At 39.1% G+C, this 10,847-nt stretch overlaps 1 protein-coding gene across 2 annotated transcripts in view; it reads right to left on the bottom strand.

Annotated features, from left to right (window-relative positions):
* The window catches only part of LOC122533548 (roundabout homolog 2-like), a 27,219-nt gene that overhangs the window by 9,877 nt on the left and 6,495 nt on the right, over nt 1–10,847 (bottom strand). The window contains exon 2 of one of the 2 annotated variants that reach the window (XM_043663371.1): nt 8,873–9,181. In XM_043663371.1, coding sequence (XP_043519306.1) covers nt 8,873–9,181 — 309 coding nt within the window. Of the gene's footprint in view, nt 1–227; nt 1,440–8,872; nt 9,182–10,847 lie in introns of those variants that run through there. The other variant, XM_043663372.1, reaches the window with a different exon arrangement.

The following is a 10,847-nucleotide window of genomic DNA, read 5'->3' on the forward strand; positions in this document are numbered from 1 at the left end:
AAAAAAAAAAAAAAGAAAAAGAAGAAAAAAAAGAAAAAATAAAGGAAAAAGACAAGTCGGATTGATTGCTTCAGCAGTAATTGTTTCTTCAAAACGTTTTAAAGGCGCATCTTCGCAAACTTTTGTTTTACACAATAATTAATCAAAAAAAAGGGATGAATTACAAGATTACAAAATCAGATCAGACCAGACAAACTCATCCCTAGTCCTTTCTCTTTGATCGTTACCAATCTTTTAGTCGAATGATGAGTCACGCGACATAGTCGGTGTATCGGCCAAGTCGTTCCGCTCTGTTTGTTCATCGTTAGCGCCGTACAAACAGGCCTACACTCGTGCGGTAGAGTTTGAACAGCTTTTCATATACTTTTTAACGCTTCTCCCTTTCTCTTTCTCTCTTGCTCACTCACAGGTCTTGCCACACGATGGTAGGTAACCTCTTCTCCAATATATTTCGTCATTCCTTCTCGTCATTGTGACTGTGACGTACATGTGCATGCATATACACGTGTGTATCTCTTTCGAGTTTGCAAAGAATTCAAATTTTCATTTTTCCTGCGAAAAATTTTCTGATTTCTTTTCTTTTTTTTTTTTTTTTTTTTTTTTTTTGCCAAGTGATGTATGTAATAAAGTAGTAATAAATTTCGGATCGGCTACGAACAAAGAAATAGCGTGAATGGAAGAAGGATAATGGGAGAGAGAGAGATATTAAAAAAGGTACAAAGTTGGAAAGAAGGGAGGGGAGGGGAGGAGAGGAGAGGAGAGGAGAGGACAGGACAGGGGGAGGAAAAAAAAGGGTGAAGTTGGTGCGTAGTCAAACAACCTCCAATTAACGGACGCTAGATCTGGAGCGAAAGAATTGAAGGGTTCTTGGATCTACCGTCTCACCCCTGCCGTCTTTTTTGCTATTCTCACCCATACCGGTCATATAACCCCCCTCAGGCTTTTTCGCGTGCCGCAGGAACCAACTAATGAGAGCAGCAGCAGGCGCGTTCCCTTCGTGCTATGCGTGTACGAACGAGACAAACGACTGTGCCTGTTAGATCGTGCGGGAGTAGCACCATCTGCGCGAGACGACTACTTCAAAACCGGGGTGTAGCTCTTGTTACAAGATGGATAGGACGATGATGTGTACGTGTATGCAAACGACTCGAATGATCGCAACAACCTGTGACCATTCTTTGCTGAAGTGGAACCGTTAGCAACGTTTCGTTTCGTTTCGTTTCGTTTCGTTTCATTTAATTCCGCAACGTTTATCGTTGACTATCGGCAAACTTTGTTAATAAATTGATTCTCGGATTTTATTTGCAACGAGTGTAATACTCGGATCGTTCGTTCGATACATATTTCGACACGTTGGCAATCGATTGTTAAACTTTGATGATTGAACATCTTGTTCCCTCCTTTCGCCTTTATGATTCATGGAGTATCACAAATAGCCAAACAATACGCCTAAAATTTGAAACCTAAAGCTCCAAGCTTAAAATCTAAAATCCTCACAAACCTGAAACGACGCGTGCTGTTTTCTTTTTTTCACGTACGCTCGATACGGGTATATTATTTGTTGCGTGGTATGAACAGACGAAAGGAAAGGAAGATTTTGTGATACATTGTGCGTAACGTTTATCAGTTATCAGAAGGAAGCGGTGTACGCACGTACGAGTGTGCGTACATCTTGTTTATTCGAAACAGAATGCGAAAAAGATTGCGCAGGGATAGTTTTCACTACCGTATTCGATATAATTAAAGATCATAAATAAACACAATGGTACAAGGACCGGTTAGGAAGAGCGAGAAGGAAGCAGTGGCAACGGTGGCATTGCCTACGTAGAAGGGATATTCGCTCGGTAGGTAAGAGCGTATTCAATGCAAATGGCCATAGGGGCTATCTTCGTGCGTATGGGTGTACGTTAGTATGCTTGCATGCTGCATGCTTGGCTGCTCGATGCTTTTGCTCAGAGTTTCAGTCGAGTCTCGAAAGGTGACCGTTGCCTCTAAGTACATGGTACATACCTCGTATGTATATACAGATATACCAACAGTATATCCGTATACGGATAGTTGATCGTGAATCTATATCCACATACATACATACATACATACATACATACATACATACATACATACATACATACATAAGGTAGGCGTAAGCGTAAGTAGGCACGCTATTTCGCCAACTACCCATCGGGTGGTTCTCCAATTTTGAATCAAACCAATGCTCCATATTATATAGGTACTATTAAAAGACTGAAGGTTTTCTCTCAAGTTTAATCGGCTAACCTCGAGTCTTGGTACGTACGTACGTACGTACGTACGTACGTAAATACAGCATATCGCGTACGTACGTAGATTAAGTGTTTCCTTCTTATTCTTAATTGTTACATAACGGATTCATTGTACAAATTTACAAGACTGTCAAAGTCGAACGTGGTACACGTGAATGTGAATCGTAGAAGAACGAGAAATTTGACTTGAATACTTTAACAGTCATCTATTCGATTTATTTTTTAAACGGGAGTGTATAGATTATAAATACGTGAGATCGATCGAAAATTTATTTCCATCACAAAAGTCACGCCTTTGTCTTTACACGTACGTAAACTCGAACAAATCAATATGTAACACGACTAATTTTATTCACAGTTGATCAAAGTTTGTACGAAATTATCTTTCGCAAGATAATTATAAACAACATGTATGTACGTGATGTGAATTATCTATTAAAATCTTTTTTCAACTGTTATTGTTACTTTTATTAACATTATTATTGCCAAATAAAACTTTTGTACGTTTCTTTGTTTTACAATCTTTTTTTTTTTTTGTAACATATGTACATATATGTATGTGTACGCAAATAAATACTCTCCGTACTCTCCAAAGTACCTACAAAGGCTTTTCTTTGTTACAATTCCTTTGATCCTTTTCAGTACAAGTTTTCGTTTCACGATAACTTTATCAAAAAATTCGAAAGGTTTAAAAGGATTGGCCATATTGACGGAAGAATTGTCCGCACAGGAGAGTTGCTCGCGACGCGACGCGCCAGCAGTCTGGTCCGGTATGCCCACGGATTCGATATAAATAGACACGAGCGTGCAGCGTTCGTGCCCTCGTGTGACTATTCGATAGACAACGCATAACCATAGAAGAACAGACAACGTTATTCCTTCCTTCCTTCCTTTGAAAGAAGTTGAAGAAACGAATTCACGTACGAGTATTTGTGTATTGTAACGAGTATTTACGTACGTGCCTTGTGTATACGTACACGTGCATATGTGTATAACTAAATATAAAATACCAACGTCGTTCTTATTACATTCATACTTGGCATACTTTCTTTTGAAAAAGAAAAAAAAAAAGTTCTTTGTCTGACATCGAGATCTTCTCCTGCTCTTCTTCTCAAGACTTTTTTAGATGCATCTCCTCTCTATTGGTCGATCCGGTTTTTCACGTTCTTCACGTTCACAAAGTTAATGACGGACCAATTTCGGAAAGAAACGGAAAACAAGGGGGCAAGAAGTTTATTCGATTGCAGATTAACGACGTAAATGTAATCGTATTTGAATTCACAAAATCCCGTAACACGCAGACTGGATCTTGGAAAAATACGCGTTACACTCGTAGTACCATACTGGCCATACGAGTACAGTGACTGTCCGTTTAACATTTAAATTACATCACTCTTGCATGGTTCTTGTCACATCGAGTTGTCGCTAGTTTTCCCAAGTCGGACGAGCGATACAATTTACGTCACGCAACCCGTCGCTATCCGATTTCGCTATTCGTATTTTTTCTGCAGTTTTCCTCCTCTGATCGAATTCTGACACGAAACGTTCATTTCTTCACATTTGTTTGATACTTTGTTTCGTAATCGGTCACGTATTCCGAGTGCGTGTGTCTTCGAATAAGATGCTCGACATACATACGCGCGTCATTGCGCGCTAATTGCGAGAAAAGAAGGAAAAGATCTACGTCTATGCTTCTTGTCATCTCGTCTAACCAAATAAAGCTACGAGAGGGAGAAAAACCAAGAGACGGGGTGGGAATGTAAGTACAAGAGGACAGACAGCAAAGAGACGGGATCCGGAGGGAGGGGGAGGGAGGAGGAGGAGGAGGCAGCAATGTAGTTGAAAGTGACCCCCCCTCCAGCCCCTCTTCGCCTCCTCCTCCTCCTCCTCCTCGTCCTCTTTCTCTTCCACCACTGATTCAGGCTATGTCGCGAGGGTACTCGATTACTCAATTAAACCGTAGTGTCGGTAGGCGTGGCAGTTGGACGTACTCACGCACATATATCACGGAGGTACATCACATACTGGATAGAAACGGGATTTGTACGTACATATACGAAAACGGAGGAATATGCTCGATTACTACACCTCTACGATTCTTGGATGAATACAAAAGAATACCTATCAAAAGCAATATATATACACTGGTATACATATACTTCACGTATATCACACGAAATTAACATACATAAGACGTCCAGCAAAAGAGAGGAGAGAAACAAAACTACAAAACACAATTACAAATACATAAATCACATTTGGTCGTTGGTTTGATGCTGTTAATTTATTTCATTTCATTTCATTCGTAGCCAAATTCCGTTTATATTGTCTGCTTCGATTCAGTTTCATACTACGGAGACAATGAATAATTTTGAAGATAGTTTTGAAGGTAAATAAGAAAAAGAACAAAGGAAAATAAAAGTTTCGTTAAATGAAAATGAAAATGAAAACCATTAGATCGAGCAAAGACACAAACAGAAACTTAAACTTGAAGCAAACGCAAACGCAAACGCAAACATAAACGGGAATGGTGGGCTCTATTCGATATTTATCGGTGTTCGTAGATTGTATCTTTCGATAAGCGTTTGTATGCGTTGCAACTCTCAGACTGTGCATTGCAAACTTAGCTGTCCACGCCGGAAATACCCAAGTATGTACTATACCATTCGGACTGAATGGTGTCGTTGTTTCAGCAGCATTTACTCTATACCACTCGAAACATATATAAATCTATATGTAAAAAAATCTGATTCGATGCGTTTTGAAGAGAACGATGCAATTATTATAATTTGATTGTGTACATTGACCTGTTATGTATTTTAGATTGAAATAGAAATTCATTCTGAACACTTTTAGCAGGCAATGTATGGTACAATTTGGCGTAGATATGTATATACACAAAAGAAAAACTGACTTTTCATTATTTTTTCCTATTCCCACAAAGTATAACGTTTTCTTGGAATAAATTTTTTTCATAATTCGTAATCTTCCAGACAACACTGCACTTTTATTCCAGAAACTATGAAAGAATGGGAACGGAAGTTGGATTACCGTAAATACAGTCTGAAAAAAGAACTGTGGTTCTTTCAATGCGAACAAAAGATTGAACTTGGAACTTTAGTCACTTTAGTACAACGTGCAAAAGCCAAGAAAAAATGAAGAATATAGCATATCATTGATAAAAATATATATTTCTTTCTTTCTTTCTTTCTTTCTTTCTTTCTTTCTTTCTTTCTTTCTTTCTCTTCTCCTCGTGTATAATATGATAACATAAATTCTTGATCCATATATGATACTTTTCTTGATTTCAATTTGTATGTCGTATAATTCGTCAAACATTTAGCAAATGGTCGTGAGGCACGATCAATCGAGTCTTTTAAAGAGAAAAGACAAAAGATGGTAAAAGAAAGTAAAATGTGACGATACGATGCGAAAAAATACGATTGCCTGGACGATACTTGGTCATTGTTAAAATTACGTAGGAATAATAGCAATGGAATAAATATTTTGTACGTAATGTAACTTGTATAACAACTTGTTTTTAACAGTCGCAACAAACCGTATTGCATTTACAACCGTACGTGTGACATACGTACATACGTTGTTATATTATACCTGAAGAAAACTCGTTGGTTTTCTCGACTTTGAAGAGACCAAGTGAACGGAAACATTTATCGTGCTGGTACTTGGTATCAACGAATCCGTCGATATAGAGCGTTTTTCTCCGTTGGGATTAAAAGCTGTAACACCTCCCCGCTGCCATCGTTGTTCCCCTTACCTTTCTCCCTTTTTCCATCCCCTCTCTCTCGCTACGTCTTTCTCTTCCCACGTGTCTCTTATTCTCTTTGCTCGTCTAACCCTCCAACTCTCATTTTCTTCTCCTCTTTTCCCCTAAAAGCCGCGCGAAGTAACCCTGGCACGACACGGCGGTTCTATGCCGTCCGGCTAATCGATACGCGGTGGGATAGAGCGAACGAATGGGGTTCCGAATGGGGTCCCTCTGACAGCGGAGGGTTACAAGCAAACGGGACAGATAGGTGTTATTTCGCACGAGAATATCGAAAGGAAATCCAGAGAATTAAAATCGACGACACAACATTTTCGTCATGTCGAAACGATGTCAGTCGAACGGAAAGCAAACGTGATAAACGAGATTAAATGTAAATCGCTTTAAACTGACGATCGTTTTGACTTTCTATCTGAGGATGGTGATTCTACATTTCTACTTATTGGGCTCTGTACGATTTCTCCTCGCTGTACGAACAGACGCGTCGTCATCAAGTGCCAATCGCCGAAATTTCACTACGTATTTCATCATTGCGTCCATTCCTTCGAATCCCTTGCTCTTTTTCTCTGCAATTGAACGCCAAGCAAGACGAGCGTTGGCCTGCAACCGACTAAATTTTCATCATTCCCGTTGCGATTTCTTCTTTCATTGATCCGCCATACCATCTGTGTATGTACCAACCAATTCTTTTTCCACTTGTCTGTTCAAGTGACAGAATAGTTGGATCATCGTCAATCAAGTTTGGAAATCTTTGCTACCCCTTCTTTCTCTATTCGCATTTTCCCTCCTATCCTATCTCTCTCTCTCTCTCTCGTTCGTGATATTTTTTTGATTCCCTTTTTCCTTTTTCTTTTAAATTCCCGACCAGTTTATTTCGGTACGGCACTGTGTTCGGTTGAACGCAGTGTATTCGCAGCAGCACAAAGCCTTATTCATGGTCGTCGGCCATAACTGCCGACGTTTGCGTCCCTACGGCCATTGCGATCGCCATCTTTACCGGCGTCGAATGCCAAGTTTCTTTGCCGAAATCTTGCAACAGCAAAATGAATTTAAAAAAAATGTCACTTGTAACGTATTTTTTTCTTTCCAATTCGAAATTTCATTACGAATTTGAAAAATAGAATGTAAGAACTGAGTGGACAAGCTCAATTTTCCAGCTCTGTTCCGAGCGTATTGAAATACATTACAAAGATGGAATATATCACATGTTTTCTCTTTTCTCGGTTTTTTTTATTCTTTTCATTGGTGTTTCTCTGTCAATAGACTCATTTGGCCAGTTTAAGAAGAAGAAAACGAGAAGAAGAGATACTTGTCAGATAAAAACACAAAGAACTGCGGTATGTGCGAGGTGAGTACGTAAGAGGTGAGACTCGTAAGAGAAAGACGTGATGATTTATGAAGATAATTGATTTGCGCATCGATCGTTTGAGCGTAGAAGATCGACAAAAGTGTAACAGTAATAGAAATTATAATTAATAAATGCGAGAATGAGAATAAGAATTTGTTTCAACAATTGAATCGTAGATTAAGAGAAATTTTGGAAGATGAGACGATTGCTTGATTTGAAAATCGTGTTAATGCGAACACATTTATTATACGCAACACACTACTACCACCATAAAATGACAAGCTGTGCTGCATCACGTCGCACAACACAGCACTCTGCTGGTCGAGCATACGTTCGCTGTAGATACAGCTCCGTATCGATTTCTATTCTCCTCCTCTTTTCTCCCTCATCCCCACTGCTTCTCTCACTCTTTCTCTTCACCGGTACACGCGTGTGTAAGTAGTGTATATATGCATATGCGTATATATATATATATATATAAAATGTAGATGTATGTATAAATATGCGCGAATATGTAGCTGCAATTGATGCACGAACAATATGCACTTCCACGTGAGCATATGAATATTTCGATTTGTTCACAACGTTGGATTTTCATTTTCATTTTCATTTCCATTATTGTCTTTGTTTCCGTCTCACTCTTCTCACTTCTCTTACAACTTTTGCTTTTCCTTTGCCGTGAAATTCCATGAGAAAATTTAGATACTCGTTTTCGATATCACTTGTCTATTTCCTTGGCCGTTAAGATAATATTTTTCATTCGTTGAAACAATATACAACAGAATAGATGATACAAGTTTTTCGAGAAACAACCGTTCCCGCGATAGGGAACGCGTCAACATGTTTCAACCGAGTTTCAAACGGAACAAGCAAACTTTCATTCCAATAGAAATTGCTGCTCTATCTTTTTGTTACATTACCCGTCAGTTTGTAATTTTTCTATTTTACGCGAATTTAACAAAACTGCAAACAATCGACGATCATTAATCGTAATGCATCAGAGAAGAAAATAGATTCTACTCGATGTGGAAGGGTTGCTGTCTGCTCTCTCTCTCTCTCTCTCTCCCTCTCTCCCTCTCTTCCGATCCCCTTCTCCTTTCGTCTGAATATCGATCTGCCTTAAACAAACTCGGCTTCGTCCTCCGTTTGTCCGAACGTAATCGACTCGTTCTTTATTTCGTACAGATCAAGATCTTCTAATTTATTTCGTTCTTCGTGCTATGCATAGACGCGTGCACACGCACGCGCGCACGCGGAACACGTCGGTGTGATTATTTGCGTTGTTGCACTTTTCGTAAATTGCCGAAAAGTTTGTTAGTTGAGGGCGCATGATCGAATTGGCCGAAGCCTGATCTGCTTTCGAAATTTACGACTTGATTGTTCGTTAATTGTTCGAACGAAGATAACCAGGTAGGATGCGGTCTCGAATAGAAGACTTATCGTTAAAAGACTTACCTGCAACAGTTAGCGTTGCATTTCGACTTGGAACGGAGCCTGCTTGATTTCTTGCAACGCACCAATAAACTCCGCCGTCTTGTTCCTTCTTTCCGTGCATTACTCTCAAGAAGAAAAGAGATCCCGTAGGAAGAAGAACACGATGAGATTTTGCATCTCCCGGTGATGTTTGAACCAGTTCACCGTCCTTATACCACTCAATCACGGGTTGAGGTTTACCTTCCGCCTTGCAATTCAACGTTACCGGTTCATTCTTAGCCACTATTATATCCGAAGGATGTTCCGTTATACGCGGTGATCTCAATTGCCCTGAAACCAAAATGAATCGATTGATTCGTATTAAAGACAGTTGCGAAAGTAGTCAAAAATATCTATATTTTCTATTTTTTCTGTTCATCGTCATCGTATTCGTTATTCTAAAAAGAAATTTTCAACAGTATATACACAAGTATGTACATTTATCAATATACATACATACATACATACATGTACATACATTTTCTCTACTGCGTTGAATTTTACTTATATTCGATGGGCCTGTGTACAGATACACGAGCGTGCGCCTATTTAGGTCGGTTGTAATTCAACAATGTACAACATAGCCTCCAAATTGTTGGTTGTACGATGAGGATAGACACGCTTGCGTTACCTGCTTCAAGCTGCTTGCTTGAACGAAGCTATTTCAACTATCCCGATATCGCTAGCGGGATTCTAAAATATTCTTGGAACGTACAGATACAACCTACAGACCACAAGTAGTCTACAATCGCTTCATGCAGTCTGCAAATTGTACTCGAACCTGAACGTCTGAAGTAAAATTACCCGAGAAATGTTTCACATCTGTAAGAACATTCACTCAAATACCGAGACATGTCAGCGTTCCTTGTCTCAATTAGCAGATTCCTAGTTCTAAAATACCTATCTTTATCTTTCCCTTCAATCGCGAACGATCGAGTTTCGTCGAATAACGCCAACATGTTATATTAAAGGTATTAAAATGCGACAAAGCGAATGAAGACACGCAGTAGCTTTATACGATATACGAGTATGACGTAAAATTCGAATACACCACAGAAATAATATTTTATCGTTTCAGAGTACAGACATTAGATACGTTCGCAAACTGATAAGAAAACGTAGTTATACATACCTACCTACGTATGTAACAAAATGTTATGTAATAGATCAAAATGTTATAGCCATCTACGATGTACAACGTACGAAAGTTGTTAAAACTGGAATAGGTGTTTACATGACTTTTTTTACACGCATACTTGTAACTCATGGAATAACGTACGTACGTACGTACGTACGTACCGTACATACGTGTGATAGACGAACGTGTAGATAGACGATTGGGGAAGAAAGGAAAAAGTCTTTTTACGTTATCGTTTGTTACATACTATTTCAAAAATGTCAAAATTATACAATTGACCGATGGAAGAACTTATTTCTCTTCAAACGAATGAATATAGAATTTCTCCAGAGGACAAGTGGAGTTTTTCCAAACTTTTTTACAAGCAAACGTCTTTACTTAGATACAGACGCCATGCGACACATAATCTTTATCGTGCTCTATAAATGTCTTTCACGGTGTTCGCGTTTGTACTACATGCACCGAAACGTACACGGTTGTACACACATTTGCGCATTTTTCTTTTGTTCTCCCGCCTCAGTATTTGGAAACAATAGACATTGTGGCTAAATTAAAATCGCCTCCGGAGTTTTCATATTTCGCTGTTGAACAGAGTCGTGAGCGACAACAGCGCACGTGAACCAACTTCCAGTTCTTACGCTCAGTAGGCCTGAGGCATCTCGTTTCATTTCAGTTCTAACCTTCTCCGAATCAAGCTATCTCAGCAACCTGCCTTGCCAACCCGCTGTCACTCGCGTATTTCTTTTTTTATTTTATCATATCCACCTCTCTGTTTCCTCGTTTCTCTTCTCTTTTTTCTTTTTTTTCTTTTTTTTTTTT

Source organism: Frieseomelitta varia, unplaced genomic scaffold (genome assembly GCF_011392965.1).
Source record: "Frieseomelitta varia isolate USP_RPSP 00005682 unplaced genomic scaffold, Fvar_1.2 scaffold_537, whole genome shotgun sequence".
NCBI lineage: Eukaryota > Metazoa > Arthropoda > Insecta > Hymenoptera > Apidae > Frieseomelitta > Frieseomelitta varia.